Source organism: Ailuropoda melanoleuca, chromosome 19 (genome assembly GCF_002007445.2).
Source record: "Ailuropoda melanoleuca isolate Jingjing chromosome 19, ASM200744v2, whole genome shotgun sequence".
Taxonomy (NCBI): domain Eukaryota; kingdom Metazoa; phylum Chordata; class Mammalia; order Carnivora; family Ursidae; genus Ailuropoda; species Ailuropoda melanoleuca.
In genome coordinates this window covers 29884591-29907844 of record NC_048236.1, presented here as the reverse complement: position 1 = coordinate 29907844, position 23254 = coordinate 29884591, and the positions used below count along the sequence as shown (strand labels likewise).

Below are 23254 nucleotides of genomic sequence, written 5' to 3'. Positions count from 1 at the left end.
AAAATAAAAGTCCATTCAAACTATAAATCTTCAGTTAATATTAAAGATATGGTGTTCTTACTACTTTGGAAATTAAAAACCATATATGGATAGCCATAAATGAACCATTTTGATTTTTTTGAACCATTTTAATTTCTTAAAAATTTTTTTTTTTAATTTTATTGACCGTAGTGACCTGGATTAATATTCATTAAGAATAATGTTTTAAAAAGGTAGAAGAAAGTTTTCATTGATTTTTTTTTTTTTTTTTTTTAAAGTGTGTATCGGGTGGATGGGTGGGTGGGTAGGTTGGTATATGTGTGTGAATGTGTGTATGTGATGCAGCTAGGACCAAAAAAAAGACATGGTTCTTATTCTCTTCTAGTTAATGGTGAAGTTGAGAAGAAAAGCATTAAATTATTAAACTTTTAAATGTATAATCATAAACTGGTACATATTAAGGAAAAGTCACCAAGAGCATGCAGCGAAGATAATACACTTGGACTGTAAAATAAAGGGAAACAAAGGAGGTTGCATTGGAGGGAAGATCTGAAGCACATAAAAGTGTTGTTTGGGCAAGGAAATGTGGGGAGATGTAGAGTGTGCCACATGGGAAAAGCCTGACAGGAGAGAGTACAGGTAAAGAACCTGAAGGAAGGCCAGTATGTCTAAATGTGGAAAGTGAGGGCTGGAGTGTGTAGGGTTGGGAATGTGCCATATGGAGCAAAGAAATATGAGTGGACCATACATGCCTTTCAGGATTTGTAGATCATGTTAAGGCGTTGGGTGGCTAAAGAGCAAGGAAAGTCTCTGAAGTGTTTTAAGTATGTGTTACTTGACCAGATAAAGGTTTTAGAAAGGGCATTATGATTGCAATGTAGAGAATAAACTTGAAATAGAAGAGATTATAGAATAGAATGAGGTAGGAGGCATGAGTGGATGTGAGAAAGACGGGAGTTTATTGCGATGATGATTTGAAATTGGGTCATTATGGAGATAAAGAGGTAGATGAGTTTAGGAATAGGAAGGGAAAATCATTTGAACTTGGTGACTACTTGGATGTTGAGAATGAGGAGGAAGGGAGGAATAGGCAGTGTAAAAAATGTAACTTCTTGGGGCACCTGGGTGGCACAGCGGTTAAGCGTCTGACTTCGGCTCAGGGCATGATCCTGGCATTATGGGATCGAGCCCCACATCAGGCTCCTCCGCTGGGAGCCTGCTTCTTCCTCTCCCACTCCCCCTGCTTGTGTTCCCTCTCTCGCTGGCTGTCTCTATCTCTATTGAATAAATAAATAAAATTTTTTTAAAAAAAAATGTGACTTCTTAGTTTGAGGCTGGATGGCTGGTGTTGTCGTTTGTCAAGGTAGGAAACGTTTTGGGAGAGGGGGTGTTGACATGAGGGTCTTGAGTTCATTTTTGCATATGTTAAGTTGAGGGGGTTTTGGGACTCCAAAAAGAGAGATATCTTAAGGAAGTTTGATATGCAAGGGTAGACTATAGAAACAAATTTGGGAATCATTGCTATAATAATTGTTCAAGGAGAAAGTATTGAGTGAGAAGAAATAGGGGGTGGAACTGGACTCTGGGATCCTGGACCTTAAGAACTTTACCATTTAATGGCTAGATAGAAGAGAAGTCAGTAGTTACTACATATTGTCATGTGTTCACTTACCTAATAAACACTTAACTACAAGTAGTACATTAGGTATTGGGTAGACAGGTAAACAAGATCTAATCCCATGTCTTCTAGTGTAGGTCATGGATAAGTAAATTGGCAATCTTAGGATACTGCCGGGGTCTTAGGAACCTCCCAAACAGGGCAAGACGAGTTAAGGCCTGTATGTGTGCTTTTGTGGGGCAAGAAGATCGTAACTATCATTAGATTCCCACTGAGCTCTAGATATCAAAATATATTAAGAACAATTAATATGATAAAAGTACTACAAAGTGCTGATGAGTTAGTAAAAGAACGTTTTGGGAAGGAGTATAATGTGCTATGGAAACACAAAGATAGAGTGTCCAAAAAGAAGGGGCAGAGGTGTTGTAATAGGTCATGGAGGGCAGTGAGGTATAGACTGAGACATGAAGGAGAATGAGATGGAGAGGTTGATGGGTAAGAAAAGATTTCCAGCAGAGGGATCAGCTTGGTCTCAAAAGCCAGAAAGCCTGAGGATTTTAAGAACTGAAAGTATCTCTTCTAACTTTAAAGTGAAAGTCGATTTTGAAAAATATACTAAATCACCAAGGAAAGACTAAGTCTGAAAAAGTGGATTCAGAATATTTTATGAATTCTTCAATAAGGATTCTTCAGTAAGGGTTTTCAGGTTCACTAGCTGAAATGTATTTTTGCAAAAAGACTTTTTTTTGGTAAAGATTTTATTTATTTGAGAGAGAATGCAAGCGAGCACAAGCAGGGGGAGCAGCAGAGGGGGAGAGAGAGAAGGAGGCTTTCTGCTCAGCAGGGAGCCCTATGCGGGCTCCTTTCCAGGACCCTGGGATCATGACCTGAGCCGAAGGCAGCTGTTTAACCTACTGAGCCACCCAGGCACCCCTGCAAAAAGACTCTAAAACAGGATAATCATCAAACTTAATAAGTAATGAAATTTATGGTTATAGTAAAATTTTTGAGAGGAATTTAGATCAATGTAAAGAAATCACATTAGAATAATTATATACAACTTAGAACTGGAAGGGACCCTATAAATATTGTAGACTTTTTCCTTTAAATTTTATTTTTAAGTATATTAGGGAAGATTAAGGTATAAATATAATTTTAAAAATTTCTATTTTGATATATTTTCTTCTAAATGGTTTTTTGCTTAGCTAATCATACTAGTGTTTGAAAGAGTATGTTTTGAGTCAAGATGATGATGATATTAGGGGAAAAGGGAATCCATAGCTTAACAAGTTTGGGAAATTACATTAAACAAAATCAAATAGATTTATCTCAGGATTTTTCAGAGGCACATAATGTAGTATATATATGATTTGTATTAGAACCTCTTTGCTAAAGTATTCATTCCACTAATACTATCTACTATATGCCACGCTCTGCATTATTTTAAATTATTAGTGTGGCAGTATGGCTCCATGTTGTCTCCATGACAGGAATGTATTATGATATAAAAAGTAAGATTGATTTCTCTCTCTTTTTTTTTTTTTTTTTAAATTTTATTTATTTAGAGACAGCCAGCGAGAGAGGGAACACAAGCAGGGGGAGTGGGAGAGGAAGAAGCAGGCTCATAGCAGAGGAGCCTGATGTGGGGCTCGATCCCATAACGCCAGGATCACGCCCTGAGCCAAAGGCAGACGCTTAACCGCTGTGCCACCCAGGCGCCCCAGATTGATTTCTCTTAATTGCCTTCAGCTTAGAAGGATGAATTTAGCAAACTTTTTAAAAATACCTTTTATGTTCTATCTGTAGAGTATAAAAGATACTGCGAGATGGAATGAAATGATTTAATCCTTCACTTCCCTCCTCAAATCAATCTTATAAGGAATTCATCCTAAAATTGCCATTACTATGTGAACTTGAGTAGCAGTTCTCAAACACTTTGCCTCAGAACCCATTTATATTAATAAAAATTACTGAATTTTGTTTGTTTGCATGGATTATAGTCTGTTCGTATTTTTAAAAATTAAAACAAATTTTAAAATATTTTATTTATTTAAATACTATTAAACTCATTTCATGTTAATACAAGTAACACTTTTTGTAGCAGTTATTTTCCAAAACAAATTTATGAAGAGTGGCATTGTTTTACATTTTGGGGAACGTTTAATGTCTGGCTAAAAAAGAAAGATTCTTATATCTGCTGCCTTATTCTGTCTTTTGTGATATCACATGTCATGTGGCCCCCTGAAAAATCCACCATACACTCATGAAGGAGTAAAAAAGCAAAATAACATTTTAGTATTATTCATGATTTTTACCTCAGGAACCTCCAGGAGTTCCCAAGACTCACTTTGAGAACAGTTAAACTATAATATTTAGGTAGTACATTGAGAAATTTTTTATAACTTGATAACTATAAAACAATAAAATATTTTTTCCCTCTAATTCTCTTTAGATTCTTTGGAAAGACTTTCAGGATGGATAATAAAAATATTAGAATTTTCTATCTTGTTTTCAAATGCTAGCATAAATTAAGTGGTGTTTTGAAGTTGTTCCAAAAGTGCCCAAACTTTTTGTAGTAGGTAGATTTTACAGTTAAACTTATTTAAATTAATAGTTGGAATTTGGCCTTTCTCGCTAAGGTTTTTTGTGAATAGATTATAAAAGTCTTCATAGAGGCTGTAAGTGTTTTTAAATTTTGTGATGAGAACATGAACTATTAAGGTTTTTTTTCTTAATCATAATTATTCTGGAGATATTCTTAAAATGTGAAAGATCCAAAATATTCATTGTATTTTATAGTTGGATGACTTTGAAGTTTTTGAAAATTAAAATGTTAAGCAACATAATCATTTTAGGTTATAATGCTATATATTTTTTCTTCAATATTTGCATTGACTAGAATCTGCTAATTTATAACTTGGCTATATTTAATTACATTAATTCTTTAGCAGTTTTTCTCCTTAATGAATTAAATGATGGTTGGGACAACTGTTTTATTCTGTGAGTCAAGTGGTTGCACAGAAAAAGCATGAACTTTTACCAAGTAAAATGAAATGTTGACTAGCCAGAACAAATTACTCTATTTTTTAAAGTATATTTTATTTACTATAAAAAACTATATCACCTTATTTAGCAAGTATTTTATATGTCTTTCGCATAATAGGTGAAGTATTACAGACACTTAGCACCTGATCACTTGCTGCAAATATGTCATCGGCTAGGACCTCTTCTTGAACAAGAAATTCCACAAAGCGTTCCTGGAGTACAGACTTTATTAGGAGCTGGAAGACAGTCCTTGCTACGCACAAATAAAAGTATGAAAAATTTCTAATAGGATTTAGACATTCTTTTTTTGTGTGTGTGTCCTACTTTTGGATCCATAAAAATATGTCTGTTTAATAGGCTGCAAGCATGTTGTGTGGAAAGGATCTGCTCTGGCTGCATTGCATTGTGGAAGACCACCCGAGTCACCAATTAACTATGGTAGCCCACCCAGTATTGGTGAGTTGTTTGAGCTCATTAACAAGTTGATATCCTCTTGGTAAAGAGCTTTTGAAAATAAAAATGTTTTAGTTAAAGAGAATTTCATATTCTGTGCATGAGCATTAAAGAGGAAAAGCTATCAGATTTTTTTTTTTTACTATGTCAGTAATCTTAGTAGTGAAGAAGTCGTAATGTGTAATTATGGATTGTGCATATTGTACCTAATGTAGGCTAGCTCATTGATATATTACTTTTACAAAAAATTGTTACCTAAAATGTATGAGATTGATTTTTGTGGGCAACTGTATATATTACAGATTAGTTATAAACAAAAATAGTTTGGTTATTTTTTTATAAAGCATAGGGCATTTTTTTGCCTTTAAAATTTCAGAGGAGAACTGATGCAGATAGGACTGCCTCTTGAAATGCCTCATAGATTCATTCCTTTATCTCTCCTACTACCAGGCCCTTGTCTTACCTGGATTACTGTACCATCTTCTAAACTAATCTTGCTTTCAGTGTCTTCTCACTGTTTCCCTTCCAGGTCACACTTACAACACTGTAATAGTAATCTTAATTAATTCTACCTTTGCTACATTGTTCTTCTGCTCAGGTAAAAAGAGGTTATTTTAATGGTGTCATACTTCCTCTCGCACCAGTCTAAACTTTTAATTTTCAGAGACTTTCATATTTTAGTCATAGCCTCTTCTCCCACCCCCACTCTTTTGCCTGTCTAGGAGTGTTAGTCTCCTTCGTACACCCGTCCAGATCCTACTTATTTCTTCTTTTTCCTGGATAGTTATTATACTGATCATCAACATTACAGTTTTGCCTTTTGCTTAGTATAGTATACCTTTTCTCATTGTTTTACTTTTAACCTTTTTTTTGTCCTTTTATTTTCCCTATCTCTTAAAAATAGTGTAGAAGAGCATTTTTTTTGGTCCTATATGTCTAATTATTGGTAGATGTGGGTTTAAATCTCCTAACTGTTGCTTGGAAAGTGATCTCTCTTGATGGTTTTCTATAGTTTGTCTGTGATATGTCTTGGTAGTTTTTTTTTTTTTTTTTTAATTGATCTTGTTTGAGATCCATTGGGTTTATTGAATCTGTAATGTCTTTTACTGGCATTGGAAAATTCTCAGCCATTATCTTTTAAACTATCATCTTTGCTCCATTGTCTCCCCTTTGGGACTCCAGTTGAACAGATGTTAGACTTTCTTAATCTTCTTCATCACCTTCTCTTTTATGATTTGCATCTTTTTGTCTCTGTGATGTATTCTGGTTTATTTTCTCTGACCTTTCCAAAGGTATCTTGGGGCGCTTGGGTGGCACAGCGGTTAAGCGTCTGCCTTCGGCTCGGCGTGATCCCGGCATTGTGGGATCGAGCCCCACAATCAGGCTCTTCCGCTATGGGCCTGCTTCTTCCTCTCCCACTCCCCCTCCTTGTGTTCCCTCTCCTGCTGGCTGTCTCTATCTCTGTCAAATAAATAAATAAAATCTTTAAAAAAAAAAAAAAGGTATCCTATGTAGTATTTGTATGGCAAGCAATCATGGATGATTTTTTTCTTCAGCATATGAATGTCTTGGTTACATAATAGTATCTATAGGTAATGTATATAAAGAACAACTATTAAAATAAGGATTTGAGACCCTAAAGTATATTTTATGTTTGCACTTAGAAAATTATACTGGGGGCAGAATAGTTTAAAGAAGGGGAAGGTAAGATATTACAGGAGCTTCACCTACAGGGAGAAGTTCATCCTCTTGAAAAACTACAGGTCTCTATAATAAGGGGAATGTGTTATTATTCTTTCAACACATTGTCCAGTAGCCCTGTGGTAGCCACGAAAGTACAAGAATGATTGACAGTAAGTAACCTCTCTTAATTTTTGCTATGTGAGTAATTACTGTGTGCCAGGCATTTTCCATTTATTTTCTCTTTTAAAACCTTAAACTTAAGAGGAGCTATTCTTATTTATAGAGAAGGAAATTGAGGCATTGAGAAAGGTTCGGTATCGACCAGGGTTACAAATTTAGTACGTCCTTAGACCAGACTGACTCTGTTTTGCTATGCCTTATTTTCAGTAAGCTAAAAGTTCAATAGTAGCATTTGGCTATTCAGAAAAATTGATATTAAATCATAATGGTCAGATCGGTAAGTATCGCTGACATGGATATAGGAAATATGGCAAAAGTACCTTGAGTTTTATGTCACAGCAGAGGAATGCAATTCGTGTATTTAGGTAACAGAATTAATTGCCAAGTAGGTCATTTTTGTACCTTTTTGAAAGACTTAATTTCAGCTTTAGAGTTTAAGATAAATGTTTTTTTCTTCCATTCATATTTTCAGAAAATATTAGTTCTTTATATTTAAAAAAAATAACTATTAGAATGCCAGTTTTACCTGCTTTTTTGTATTTGCATATAATTTTTTTTAAGTCACTAAAGCAAAGCTGGACTAATCAAAACAACTGTATTGTAGTCATAGTTTAGTGTCATGTCTTGTCAGTTTCCCTTGGTGACAGTCTTGAGTGTTTTGTCATTGCTACAAAATTGGGAATAGGGTGGTAATGGAAGGAAAAATTCGTCAGCTTTTTGTCTGCATGATGATACATTGTATCATTTCAAGTACCACAGAGTATGGGTTAGAAGATTTAAAAAAAAAAAAAATCTTCTGTTGATTCCTCTTTGCTATTTTCCCTCTGGCTACCTTTTAAGATTTTCTTTGCTCTTTCCTTGGTCTCTGTAGTACTACCAACTATCAATGGATGTAAGAAAGAAAAAAAAAAAACCTTAACATTTTAGCTTTTCGTAAACTACAGATTTAAATGTTTAGAATCAGGTATTTAAATTTTGACACATTTGAGGTCAGGTTTTTTTAAAATAAACTTTTTTTTTTTTTTAAGATTTTTTTAATTTCTTTATTTGACAGAGATAGAGACAGCCAGCGAGAGAGGGGACACAAGCAGGGGGAGTGGGAAAGGAAGAAGCAGGCTCACAGAAGAAGAGCCTGATGTGGGGCTCGATCCCATAACGCCGGGATCACGCCCTGAGCCGAAGGCAGACGCTTAACCGCTGTGCCACCCAGGCGCCCCTAAAATAAACTTTTAATTTTGGAAGAGATTATTTACTGAAAGTTGCACAGACAATTCACAGTTCCTTTATACCCTTTATGCAATTTTTCCTAATGTTATAATCTTATGTTATCTGGTACATTTCTAAAAACTACAGAACCCACATTGGCACATTATTATTAACTAAATGCCAGACCTTTTTTATATCTCACCAAATTTTCCCACTAATTACCTTTTTTTTGTTCCAGGATCCAATTCAGATTACCGTACTGCTTTTAGGGTTTATTTTTTAAGTTGAACTTCCTGTTCTAAACTCAGAGGATCATTTAAGATGAGTGGGGTGATAAATTGGATTTTCCTTTCTAAGATTTTTTCAGACAATATGCAAACTGTTGTACTTCTCAATTTGAATATCTCACATTTGTCTGAAACTTTAAAATGTGTAAAATAGAACTTCTGACCCTCTGAAACTTGTTATTCCAAGCCTGGAAGTTAGACTTCTTTTAATTCATTTCTTAAATTGATTTAGTAAATAAGGCATATGTATTCTGTTCTAGTTTCTTGAATCTGTTTTTCATTACCACTGCAACAGCCACATTGTAGGCCTTGGTATTTCTTGCCTGGAGTGCTAACATCATTCATTCACTTACTAAGTAAATATAGAATCTCTCTGCATTGTATCTGGAACTGGGCTAAGATCTGGAGTTGCAGGATAAACAAGAACATGACCTCTGCTCTCCTAGAATTTATAGACTACCTAATTCCTTGCCTCTGTTCCTCTATTCCTGTACCCTAGGATTTAGCTCTAAATCAGGGTTTTATAACTTTGGCACTATTTACATTTTGGGCCAGATAATTCTTTGTTGTGGGCTACTGTCCTGTGCATTGTAGGGTGTTTTATCAGCATTCTTGCCTGTACCCAGTAAATGTTAGTAACACTCTTTACCTCCTGCCCCCGTAATTGTGACAACCAAAAAATGTTTCCAAACATTCCCAAATGTCCCTGGGGCAAAATATCCTCCAGTTGAGAACTCTAAAAGTTCTAAAATGCATATGTGATCATGTCATGCCTCCTTTCTCTCACTGACTTTAAATAGTCTTAACTGTGTAATGTGGCTCACAAAATTGACCTTTTCCCATCTTTCCCACCTTTTCATCACCAGTACCTGTGCTCTAGTTTTGTAGTACTCTTTGACAGTTTTTAACAGTCAGGTAAACTCTTTTATCCCTTTGTCTCTGTACATGTTTTATTTCTTTCCACCATGTCTCTTTTTCGTCTGCTCTTTAAAACAGAATTTTTAAAATTTCAATGTTTGCTTATACTTACTCTCTTACAGCTTTTGTCCCATAGTTGTGTCTATTTATTTACTTTTCCTTTTCTACTATTTTCTTTTCCTTATCACTGTTAGGGTATGGAGGATAGAGATTATGTTTCATTGCTCCCCATAGACCAAACTCCTCAGCATTAGTAAATATTAAGTGAAGAGGCAGTTGGTAATTGATGAACTGGAGTGGGACAAGAAAAGTTTAGAAATCGGTAGGGAGTAAAAAATGAAATAGGTGTTTGGAAGAAGAGAGAGATTTGGTCCAAGGATGGCTTTAAATTAGGGCAAAACCCCAGAAACTCTGTGTTTGTTTGTGTGTGTGTGTGTGTGTAAAGAGTTTATTAATTTATTGGAGAGAGAGAGAGTACACACACTAGCAGGGGGAAGGGCAGAGGGAGAGGAAGAAGCAAACTCTCTGCTAAGGGGCTTGATCCCAGGACCCTGAGATCATGACTTGAGCCAAAGGCAGACATTCAACTGACTGAGCCACCCACGTGTCACCCCTCCCCCCCGGCCGAAACTGGTTTTTAAGAAATTAAGGTTTATTCATGAATTGGGTTGTCAGTTCATTACACTCAGGATGTTAAAACTTGTACCTGTATAATTTAAGAACCAAGCCTTGAGCTTATCTCAGTGCATTCTTACCCTGTTTTATTTTGTTGTCTGCTTATAAATCCTGACTGTTTTGTATCTCCTAGTCCTTGATGTAAATTGTGAAAATTGAATTGGAATTCATTCTCAGGGCAGGAGAACGAAAATGGTCAAATGCTTTCCAGTCCTCTAGAACCTCTTTTAATGGGGGGTGGGGGTGGAGAAAGATCCCACCAATCTGTTATCACCAGATTCTAACAGATTTTCTGTGGAAGAGAACTAGGCATATTTACTTTCAAAAAAATTAATAATCTCAGGTATTATCCTTTCTCCAACCTCCTTACCCACATTATGCCTTTTTTTCAGATATAATTTACTCCGTATTTGCTTACAATAAACAACCCTACTTCAGTAGTAACTGACACGGGTGAAGAGACTTAGGTACATTAAAGCTGTTTTTAGGGGCGCCTGGGGTGGCTCAGTTGGTTAAGTGTCTGCCTTTGGCTTACATCATGATCCCAGGGTCCTGGGATCGAGCCCCACATCGGCTCTCTGCTCAGTGGGAGCCTCCTTCTCCCTCTCCCTGCTGCTGCTCCTGCTTGTATACTCTCTCTCACTGTGTAGAAAAGTTGTTTTTAAAGATAAATTTGGAGATGAGTTTAATGCATGTTTATCTTGTGGAAAAGGTTATAATATATTAAATTAAAGCAATCTTTTGCTAACTGCCTATTTGCATTTTTCTTATATTTACCATATTAGCATCGTAAACTTTTTATCTCTAGGTTTTCCATATCTCATCTTGTTTGTTGTTGTGCCTATGTAGTTCATATCTTTGTTTTACTTGTTTCTTCTGTCATTTTACTTGTTTCTGTGGCAAGTTTGCAGTTTTGGTGGGGGGCGATAAGGAGTATTGGGGAACCTGACTCTTAAAAATGTGTGAGTGTTAAGGAAACAGCTTTGCCTTGAAAAATAGCCTTACTACACAAGCATCCAGTTAACACTAAGAAGCTTATGCATGAAAAGAAGTCTTAGATTTCGTCTACATTTATAGTTGTCTCTGAGAAAACTAGTTTGAACAAAGGCAGCAAAGATTCATTTAAAATTAGATTTTAAATCTTGAGTCTGCTTTAGTCTAGATGGGTGGCCTTAGGCAAATTATTTAATTTTTTAGCCTCTCAGCTTCCTCATTTGTAAAATCGAGATAATACCTACCATATTTGGTAATTTGGACACTTAAATAAGATAGTAAAGTGAGGCACAAAAGTAGATTGCGATAAATGTTACTTTCTGCCTTTCCTGTGATTCTCATTTAATGAATTATTTTGCTAATACATCTTGAGTACTTTTTTGAAGAGGAGGTTCTTACCGCTTTTTATTTTCACTGCTATGTTTTGCCATGTTCCAATATTTGACTTATTCTGCAGTTGGTAATTTCTTAACATATTCGGCACTGGGGTGAGATCTGGAAGTTACGGAGTTAATTTTTTCCTCATATGACTGTATTTCTTACATAAGTATTAGAAATATTGTTTATTATTATAAATGTGTAAGATTTAACATATATAACTTAATGTTTACACATAATTCAATTAATTATAAGATTATAATAATCTGTAATTTCTGTTCATTTATCCTTTGCCTAATATTCTGTTAAGTCTTGTGCCTTTTTTGCCCTCGCTCAATCCATACTTTAGTTAGGCAACTGTTCATCACTTATTTAAATTCATTCATTTTGACCTATTACTTTCTCAGTAACCATTTTTTTCTTTCAGAACTCATCTTCTTCTACCATTTACTTCTATGTTTCTAGTCTTAATAGTTTTATAATTTGTGCTGTTTAATCATTTCTGACTTAGCTATATTTTGAGGTTTTTATTTTTTGGTCTTGGCGTCTATATTTTAGTCTGTCCCCTGAACAATCTTTATTTATCTTTGGTTTTTTTCTATGATACTGTTAGGGCCTGGAGGATAGAGATTATATATATATATTTTTTTAATTATTGACATATAATGTATTATTTGTTTCAGGGGTACAGGTCTGTGATTCATCAGTCTTACACAACACATAGCGCTCACCACAACACATACCCTCCCCAATGCCCACCACTTAGCTACCCCATCCCGCCACCCCCTCCCCTCCAGCAACCCTTAGTTTGTTTCGTGAGATTAAAAGTTTCTTATGGTTTGTCTCCCTCTCTGGTTTCATCTTGTTTCATATTTTTCTCTCTTCCCCTATGATCCTCTGCCTTGTTTCTTAAATTCCACATATGAATGAGATCATATGATAATTGTCTTTCTCTGATTGACTTATTTCGCTTAGCGTAATACCCTCTAGTCCCATATACGGCATGGCAAATGGCAGATTTCATTTTTTGATGGCTGCATAATATTCCATGGGTGTGTGTGTGTGTGTGTGTGTGTGTGTGTGTGTGTGTACACAAACCACAACTTCTTTATCCATTTATCTGTCGATGGATTATATTTCATTGCTCTTTATGGACCCAGTTCCTCAGCATTAGTAAATATAAATGGAGAGGCAGTAGGTAATTGATGTAATTAATGATTGGGGTGGGACAAGAAAAGTTCAGAATGATATATTTCCATTTAGCAGAGGCTTTTGTTTTTTTTAATTCTCTTCTGCTTACTACTGTCCTTCCCCCAGCCTCCCTATTTTTTTTTTGCCTTCTAAGAATAGGTAGCTATGAGAGACTCCTAAAATGTATTACATTTTTGTTTTAAGGGAAATAAAGCCTAATGTTCATTATCCAAAGTACCAAATATATAAAACAGACATTATTATTTATATTTTTTCCTTTGCTTAAATTTCTTTTCGAATTTGTGATTGACCAAAAAAGGGGAAACACTTTGAAGAATGACAATTTACTTAGGTGAGTTCAAATTGTTGCTCTTGTAGCTGTATTTTATTTTCTTTTGTAAATAATGAGAGGAAGTTTCTTCTTAAGGTCATAGTTGTGATGAGAAGTATCATCTGTGCCCCCTGCTCTCCTGTTGTGATGTGTCTGGCAAGCAGTTACTGTAGTAATTAGGAAGCACTAGCCATTCATTACCCCTTTTAGTTTGTGTCCCCTATTTTCCCAGATTGCTAATTGGGTTTGATGTTGAATTTCATATCTATATAGGCGAAGGAAATTATCTTATTTTCTTCATAAAGTCTCTGACTTTTTATTTTGAATTTCTTCAGGGAACCTTTGAAGTTAAGGATTGAACGTCTTCCTAGCCGTCTTGAAACTGGGAAGTCCATGATCAGGCTGAGTAGATACTTATATAAACAGAGTAGCAATTTGTTCCACTCCTTAAGAAAGACGGGGGAAAACATGATCTCCCACAAAAGTCTTTAAAAAAAATGAAAGAAAACCTGTGTTCAGTAAGATTTACTTTTATAACATGAAGATTTGATTGTTTAAGGACAGTCAATATAAACGTTAGTATATATATAATACCTTTGAGTTAAACTTTTTGTCTTGTTTGCTTTTCATAGCAACACTGCAACATACCCCCCACTTTACTGAAGAAACTAAACCTTAAGAGGTAGTGACCAACTCAGTTATCCCTGGTTATTTTTTTCTGATCTTATCCATTTAACTTTATGTCATGTTTATTTAGCACCTTTTTGCTATCTCTGTGAAATTCTTAATGCATTAGTCTTGTACCACCTGTGTCCATTTATTGATTTAGATATAAGAGCCTTGGAATTACGCTTCAGAGTTGTGAACTTTAGAAAGAATAAAACATGGTATGTTCTTTAAAGTTTATCTCTTACCAGATAAATAATTTGAGAGAAAATAATTCAGTTCCTTGAGAGTCTTAAGAATCTTGTTGGTAAAGTGATTCGAATTTTTTTCTGAAATGAAATTTTGTTTTTTGGACCCTTTGATTTCTTTTGTAAAATCAGTTTTGCTTTTAGTCATATCCCTTCTGAGCTGTTCTCATTGTGGTAAAGAGATAAAACTGCAGTGGTTTATCCCAAAGCAAATCTTATACTATTCCCATTTCTTTCTCCTTAAAAACCTTCAACTTACTGTTTTGGGGAAATAGTCCAAAATGCCTGACTGTAGCTTAGAAAGCACTCTGCAGTCTGCCCCCTACCTTCCCATCTTCTCTGCGCTTGCCCCTCTGTGTGCTAGCCATACCTGGCTTCCTTATGTAGCTTGAGTCCTGTGTTCTTTCCAGCCTCAGACTGTTGCACATGCTCTTTTCCTCAATCTAGAATATGCTCCCTTCCCACCAACATTTTTCAGGTCTTACTTTAAATGTGCGTTTTTCGGAAAAGCCTGACTTGCTGATATCCAATCCCTCCTCCCCCTGCCATATATTTAGGACCCTCTGCTATATATTTCAAGATTTCTCTGAACCCTTTTTTTCCTGACACTTCTTATTGTAAGTCCTTGTTTCATGTCTGTCTTCCCTGCTAGACTGCAGTCTCCATGAGGGTAAGTACTGTGTCTTTTTTTTTCTTTGTTACATCCCTTAGTTCATACCTGGCCCATGCAGGTGCTCTATTAATGTTTGTTGGTTTAAAATTGAATGATTAAAGTGTTTGGCATAAAACTAGGTAATTTTTAAAGAATGACTTTTTTTTAAATTACTATAAAAACATTTTTAAAATATTTAAAACTGATAATATTGTACCATAGTATTATTTTCTGACTGAAGTGGTATCAGACTAGTTTCCAAGAAAGAAAAGAGGAAGAATAATACAAATCAAGTAATTTTTACAATTCTAGTAAATTACAATCTTAGTAATTGTAATGTCTGTGTTTTGGGGTTTGTTTTGTTTGTGCTTGTTACATACTTGGTTCATGAGATTTTTTGCTTTAACTCTTGGAATCATCTCTTTACTTTCTGTATTTCATCTCAGTATTTGAGTTCTCCTTTTTAGATCTTATCTTTGTGGTATCTGCTAAATCTTAAAAACATGATGTCTTTCATATAGGAGGTATAACTAAGCACCAGATTGACTATGTAGAGATTTGGAGGGTAGCTACTGTGCATTCTAATTATTTTAGTTACAATGGTAAAATAAAGAGAGGCTCTCATGGGTGCTGTGTTGCACAGGTGATTATTTCCCTTTTCTGTTCTCTCTTTCCTTCCCTCTTTTTTGTGGACAAAACCTGTTCACCGGATTATCCTTCTAATGTTGCAACCCCCCTGCTACTTTAAAGTTGGGAATTTTGTTCTTATAGTAATGGTGATTTGTCTTGTTCTTGTGTTAGGTTGGTTTGTAGTTATTGGTGCAAGATGACATAAAGACCAGATGATGGTGTAGAAGTAAACCGGTCTGTGTTGAATTATTTCCCGTATTATCTCTGTCCCTCAAATTATGAATATTTGGTTGTTAATTCCTACTCATGTCTGTGTTGGTAACCTCAGGAGAATTATTGCAGCAAGCTTTTCAATTGTGGCTCTATAGTGAGTTAAATGTTAAAAATTCCTTCTTATGTGATGCCTTCCCAAATAAAATTGAACCCACACAATCTGTGATATATTTCTCTTTTATTTTAAAAATTTAATGGGAGAGATTTTAGAAGCAAAACTTAAAAAAAATTGATGGCGTTTTGTATTTTATGGCTTTTGAATCAAACCAGATGTGAATTCTTTGTAGCTTATCATTCAATCCATTGTCAAATTGCAATGCTTATTGTCTGTTTTATAGTATACAGTTCTGACACTTCAATATACTTAGTCTTGAAGGGTTTTTTTTTTTTATGATTAAATAAATTTAAATTCCTCACATCTTTATCCCTGGGCCTGTTTTTCTTAGTCTTTGTTTTTTGTTTTTTTTAAAATATTTTTTATTTATTTATTCGACAGAGATAGAGACAGCCAGTGAGAGAGGGAACACAGGCAGGGGGAGTGGGAGAGGAAGAAGCAGGCTCATAGCAGAGGAGCCTGATGTGGGGCTCAATCCCATAACGCCGGGATCACGCCCTGAGCCGAAGGCAGACGCTTAACCGTTGTGCCACCCAGGCGCCCCTTTCTTAGTCTTTGAATTTAAGTTAATCTCTTTAGACAGTTTAGATTTTTCGAATTGCTCTTTTGAATTCCTTCAGATAGACTGAGCTATACTGCATTTAATTAAGAAATTAAGCAGAATGAATAAATGCTCAATAGAGAAAACTTGGAAAACAGAGAACAGCTCAAAAATCAGTCTCTCTGGTTATCTGCTATTAATACTTCAGCATATTTCCTTTCAGTCCTTTTTTCTGATATCTGTCTACCTAGTAAGAGTGTGCTCTTTGGGATCAGACTGCCTGAATTCAACCTTGGGCTTCACCTCTGGGAAAGTTACATTTTGTCTTTCAGTTTCCTTACTGGTAGGAATATCCCCTTATGGGGATAATAGTAGTACCTACCTTAAAAGATGGGTGAAATTAAATGAGAACATACTTAAGTCCTGACTCATACTGAAGGACTCAAAATATTTTCCAAACCTGGTACATATCATAATAGTGTTCAATAATCATTTTTCTCACCGAATTAGGTATTGTGTTGTATTTTGCCATTTACCTACATTGTTATTTGAAGCAGGTAAGATTTTTTCAGTCATTAGATTCTTGAAGTCCTTCTAGTAAGACCCTCTCTAGTTATAAGCCTTGGTGTCTTTTTCCTTTTCATAGGTATTTTTTCAAGGTATTTGATTCCTGGCTTTAGCATAACTTCACTTTTAGAGATGTAAATGGCTATTTTTTGTGACCCCATAGTCATACTTCCTTTTCATTAGAACATTTTTGTTGTTCTTTAAAATGAATAAAATTTTATATAATTTTACGCCTTATCAAATACCTTACATTTATCTAATGGAAAATTTGAAATCACCACTACCACATGTAGGCAACTTTTTGGGCTTGCAATGAACTTGGAAGGTCATTTCTGTAGAAATTGTCCTCTGAGTGCCTGGTCGTGAATGTAGCATTATTTTGTTGGGAAAACTAATTATCGTCTAGCAATAAAGCAGTTCAGAATTTGTTTTCATGTGGTCTTGCTTACATGTTTATTACCATTTTTTTGTTTACTCAAGTTTAGTTTTATAGGTTTCCAAACTCTTGTTTTATAGTTTGAGTTACTAATTTTACATTTAGAAAGCCTTTATTAACACAGATCATGGAAATTAAAATGAAATCTAGGTACTGATTATCCGGAATTCACTCTTTTCTACTTTAATTTAGGAATTGTTTATGTGGTTATTAATTATGAATTATAACTACTTCTGCATTTTATTTACAGAAACTCTGGGAGCTTTCCAAGTGTGTTTTTGTTAACAGAATTACAGAATAGAATTAATCAAAATATAGGATAAAATGAATTTAACAGGGGCGCCTGGGTGGCACAGCGGTTGGGTGTCTGCCTTCGGCTCAGGGCGTGATCCCGGCGTTGTGGGGTCGAGCCCCACGTCGGGCTCCTCAGCTATGAGCCTGCTTCTTCCTCTCCCACTCCCCCTGCTTGTGTTCCCTCTCTCGCTGGCTGTCTCTATCTCTGTCTAATAAATGAATAAAAAATCTTTAAAAAAAAAATGAATTTAACAAAAATCAGTTAAAATAATCTTAATAAATATTCTGATGTTTATTATCTGAGTACCCCTTTTTCTGTATAAGAAAAGAGCCCTAGTTATACTGAGACACCTGCTGAGTTACATTGTCTTGGCTTCTTCATCTACTTTTTCTGTTGTCAAAAATGTATTCTTTCGGTTTTGGAATCTGCAGCCACACGCTTCTTCTTGCGTTCATTAGCAGGGCTCTACTTTCATGAGCTGGCAGACGTTGCAAACACTAGTTCTGAGGCCTTCCAGGTTAGATTATTAAGGAAAGACAGCTTTCCTTCACTGGAGTAGACATTGTATAGCAAGTTTTACTGTTCTTTGTTTAAAAATAAATAAATAAATAACCTCTGGATTTTTGTTAATTCATAGTAATTTGAATTTTTTTTCCAACTCATCTTTTTTAGCAATAGTTAATTTTGATCTTGGATAATTCATTGCGATTGCATCATGTATTCTTGTCCATTTTACGGAGTACTTAGCAGAAGGAGAAAAAATTTTAAACGTTTTGGAGGGAAGTGATAATATTTCTGCTTCAGGCTTTTTTTTTTGTAAGAGATTTTATCATGCATTTTTCCATTGTCCTCAAAATTATACCTACTGAGGTTATTGCAGATGCTCTTTCCTGGCAGCTACCCATTTTTTCCTTATAAAACTTGGTTTAAGTAGTACAGATTTGTGTACGGATTTCCCATGAAGTTGGTTCAGATGGTACAGATTTGTATAGTGAGGAAAATTAAGGTAACTTTGGTTATACTTACTTTTTTCTAAGATCATCTGTATTGAAAACTTGGTCCAAGCTATAGGAAGAAAGCATCATGTTCCTAGATAGAAAGATGCTGGTTATTTATGAGTGAATGAAATTAACCTTACATTGTCAACAAATCTGTTTTTTTTAACTTCTCAGTGATCCTCAAATTAGATAATAATCAAGACTGAGACATTTAAAAATGGACGCATAATGATGAATAGCTAGATAAATATTAAAACATCATTAGTTACAAAATTAAAATTTTGTCACTGGCGTTTAGATAGACATGAGGTCAGTGATCTAGCACAGAAAAAAATGTTAGGTAATTTAATCACAATTTAATGGGATAGAGAAGAATTAGTAAATGAAAAGTCTGGAACAAATGGTTGGTTACTTGGGGGAGAAAAAAATATCTTTAGAGATTCACCCCAATATATACTAAAACTCCAGATAAACTAAGGAGGTGAGAACTTTAACCACAGAGAAGTAAAAGAAAATGTATGCGGATATTTATCGTACAGTTGGCTGGTTAGGAGGACTCTTTACATATTAAATCAGTAGAAGAAGTTATTTTAAAAAGGAAAAAATAATTGAAAGAATTGACTGAAATTCATGAAATTGTGAGATGTCAAAGAGAACCGCATTAATATGAAAGTCAAGTATATTGTGGAAAATGTTTCTAAAAATATAACTAGGGGCACCTGGGTGGCTCAGTCGGTTAAGTGTCGGTCTCCAGCTCAGGTATTGGTCTCCGGATCCTGGGATTGAGTCCCACATCGGGCTCCCTGCTCAGCGGGGAATCTGCCTCTCTCTCTGCCCCTCCCAGCGTGGGTTCTCTGCACGCAGGCTCTCTCTCTAGTAAATAAATTTTAAAAGAAGAAATATAACTAGAGAAATTAAAGTTGAGAGAAACTTGCTTAAAGTCCCCACAGTATCAGGTTTGAACACAGGTCTGTCAAACTTAAGAGGCTAACTCTTATTTCATTAAGGAATACAACGTAGCTGTTAAAATGCTGTTTATGAGGGACATCTTCGTAAAATTTTAAAAGTGACTGATAGAATTACGGATTTTTCTTCTTTCATTTATGTTATTTTCTACACTGAGTACACATTAGTGTTATGATTAGAAAAAAATCAATTCTTGGGGCGCCTGGGTGGCACAGCGGTTGAGCGTCTGCCTTCNTGAACACAGGTCTGTCAAACTTAAGAGGCTAACTCTTATTTCATTAAGGAATACAACGTAGCTGTTAAAATGCTGTTTATGAGGGACATCTTCGTAAAATTTTAAAAGTGACTGATAGAATTACGGATTTTTCTTCTTTCATTTATGTTATTTTCTACACTGAGTACACATTAGTGTTATGATTAGAAAAAAATCAATTCTTGAAAAATAAGTATAAACTGGGGAAAAGTGGCTTGGGGGATTTGATTTATCGTCCTTATACCTAGAGGAGTAATGGATATGAATCCACTGGTTAGATATGTATGTAGTTATATCTAACATTAAGAAATTGTGACCCTTTATTTATTTTCACCTTTTTTTTTTAAAGATTTTATTAGAGAGAACACACGTGCATGCGTGCAAGAGGGGGAGGAGCAGAGGGAGAGGGACAAGCACACTCCATGCTGAGCACTGGTTTGCTCCTCAACCTGGAGATCATGACCTGAGCCAAAATCAGGAGTCAGTCACTTAACTAACTGAGGCACCCAGGCACCCCTCTTCAGATTTTAAAGAGGTTGATATTTCAAATGGATAACAGTGATTTCTGGAATGTTTATTTTATTTACTGTTCTATTTACTAGGAAATTGAGTAAAATATATTTACTTTTCTCTTTCCCTCCAGATCAAATCTATTTAGCAGAGCAGTTGAAATATTTGAAAGAGCAGAACTATTTAGGGGGGTTCTGGATATGTAATCTGTTCGATACATCCTCCATTTTTGTTTTATTCCTTAAACCTAATTGTTTTATCATATATGTAATTTATTCGTTAAATTCAACAAATACGCACTGATCACCTACTGAGTGCCAGCCATCATTGTCAGCTTTAAGGTAATATAAGGACAAAAAAGAGAAAATCTGGTACGTATGGAGTTTATTATGTAAGTTGGAGGGGGTGAGCAGGAAATAAACAGTGAACATAGCCAATAAATGTGTAGCATCAGTTGATAAGTGATGGAAAAAGAACATATAGAGTTAAATAAAGGGGGACCAGGAGTTATAGATGGTGGTAAGGAGTAAGTTGCAGTTTTCAATGGACTGATCAGGTTAGGCTTCATTGAGAAGTGACAGAAATCTGAGAAAAGACTTAGAGAAGGTCAAGGTCAAGGAATTAGCTATATGTGGGGAGAGTATTCTAGCCAGAGGGAACAGCCAGTGCAGAGACCTGACATTAGGAGCGTTCCTCCTGTGTTGGGAGAATGGGGGGAGATTAGAGTGTCTGGAACAGAGTGAGTAGAGGGTCTCAAGTAGCAAGTCAGAGAGGTGATGAGAGACAAGATTATGCATGGCCTTGGTAGGCTTGATGTGTAAGGAAATTGGTATTTATTCTTAATGAAATGAAAATCGTTGTAGTTTTGAGTACAGGAGTGATGTTATAAGGCAACCAGTTAGGTTGCTTTTGAAATTCACTACAGTCCTACTAGCAGAGGTGACATTTTAACTGGCGTTAGAGAGTAAGAAAGAATTTGCCAAGTGAAGGAGGGTAGAAATTTGCTTTGGCAGACTTGATTTAAGAATATTTCTCATCACCATACTTAGGAAAATAAATGTACTTTCAAACCAAGTCCTATGTGCTCCTTGATTTAAGGTTTAAACTATAATAATGTCATATAAGGAACTTATTCCTTTGTGACCCCTTAGATCTGTTTAACCATGCTCATTTTAAAAATTAATGTTCTAGTTTAATAAAATTTAAGGAGTTTCTATAATCCAAGAGACATTTCCTTTTTTACTCAAAAATCCAATTAGTCTATTAACAGTTTCTTTAGAAAGTGAATAATTGCCATTTGCCTTCCTGCCATAAAACTATAGATTAAATTGAACCATCTTGTGTATCTTATTAACTAAGATTCATTTATATACTTTGTTATTTAAAAGGTTCTACACTCAGTTGTGGCAAAGATGAATAAGAATTTTTTTCCTTAGGGTGTTTAAGCTCTGGTAAGGGAGATAGACATTATGCAAATGGTATAGTAAAAGAAAATGTGATTCATTGAATCGGAGTCCTAGAACGTCCTTCTCTCTACCTTTGTAAAAATTTTCTACCTATTTGATCTGTTTGGGCCTACAAATTCAGCCTCCTCAGGTTAACTTCAATGTTTGAACCATACTTATGTTTTCTTCTCTTAACTCTATCAAGTTTGTCCAGCAAGTTATTACCTGCAGATTCTAAATCCTATTCTCTGTAGGTTCTCTTTATTGTTATTGTTACTCAGGTTTGTAATTTGTCTGAAATCAAGGGCTTGGCTAGGATGCAGTCATAGTATAGATATTCAGTAGTTAATTGGTAGCCAAGCATAACAAAAGGTAGTATAGAATTATAGTTTTAACTATAAATATATTTCAAATAATGTTTCTGGAAAGTTTGATTTGAAAAGTTGACTATAAAGTAGCTTTTTGAAAGGCATATTTTTTTTTCAGTTGACTCCTAAAATAAAAATAAAGATTTAAACCTGGGTTTAGAAAGATTCAGGGGGAAAAAAAAAACTGTGTAAGAGAACAGCAACATTTTCTTTCTCTTAAGTATTTTTTGCTTGGAAGAAACTTCATCAGCTCTGATTTTTAAATGGTCTTTATAACAAATTTATTTTTAAAAATTTTGACATACATGCATGTACTCAATCATTAAAATAATAGTTTTGATGTTGTAGTTATTTCTAATAATCATATTTTTATACCTGAACAGTATTAAATGTCTTAAAAATTTTGTTATTTTGAGAATTTTGTAAATTTCGGATGGAGGGAATTACTACATCTTGGTAACACTGTCAACATTTGTGTTATTTGTCATCACTTAATTTCTTACAGAATAGACAGGTGAGTCTGAGATACCACGGATCCTTAGTGTTTGGATAAGATCATTAATGTTTGGATAAGTTCTCTTTTGGCAAGACAATTGATGTCTATGGATTTGTGTGATTCTTGCTCTAAATCAGTTTGGAACCAAAGCACTAGAGGATGTGTTTTACCAGACTATTTCAGTGCATAAGGAAAAACGTATCAGGTTTGTTAGAAACTTGGTAAATCACTGTTACTGTGTAATCAGCTTAAGCCTAAATATGCTAATTTACAACTCAAAGCTTATCTCAGATATCCCCAGATGTTAGAAATAAATTGTAGCATAGAATTTATGTGCTAACGGCAAAGAGGTATATTCTATTGTAATATAAAATAATTGATGTAGTAAAAGAACATGTAAATGTAATGTAATTATTCCTTGAAATGTGATGCATTTTTCTACATTTTGCAAGTCCCCCAATTTTTTTTTTTTTTTGCTTTTAAATGTAGTGTGAGCCAAACACTTATTGTACATGAATAAAATAATAAATACTGAGATTTTTTTATGTTACACCAAGGTACTTGTATTTCATCAACTTTAGGACATAATTGCTGGGCTTTAAATCTAGAGTAAGTAGTAGTTTGTATGTATATTTAAATTTTCTTTGGGACTAAATTCAAACGAGAAGCTGTAGTGCTTACCATGCAAAGTAGATGGCAGTCACAGTCAGAAAAAAAGCCTTATGTTAAAAGGATTTTTTAAAGGTATATTCAAAGGAATCTATAAGTGAATAATGAGCCTGCAGATCAGTCAGCATATATTTACTGAGCACCTTCTTTGTCTATAATTATCAGAAGAGAAAATACGTATAGTGGTAA

The 23254-nt window shown here is 34.9% G+C and overlaps 1 protein-coding gene across 1 annotated transcript in view; it reads left to right on the top strand.

The window, feature by feature from the left end:
- PHIP (pleckstrin homology domain interacting protein) overlaps window positions 1-23254 on the top strand; it is a 131839-nt gene that overhangs the window by 10510 nt on the left and 98075 nt on the right. The window contains exons 4-5 of the mRNA XM_034648088.1: window positions 4761-4911; window positions 5000-5098. Of these exons, the coding sequence (XP_034503979.1) occupies window positions 4761-4911; window positions 5000-5098 (250 nt within the window). The remainder of the gene's footprint in view (window positions 1-4760; window positions 4912-4999; window positions 5099-23254) is intronic.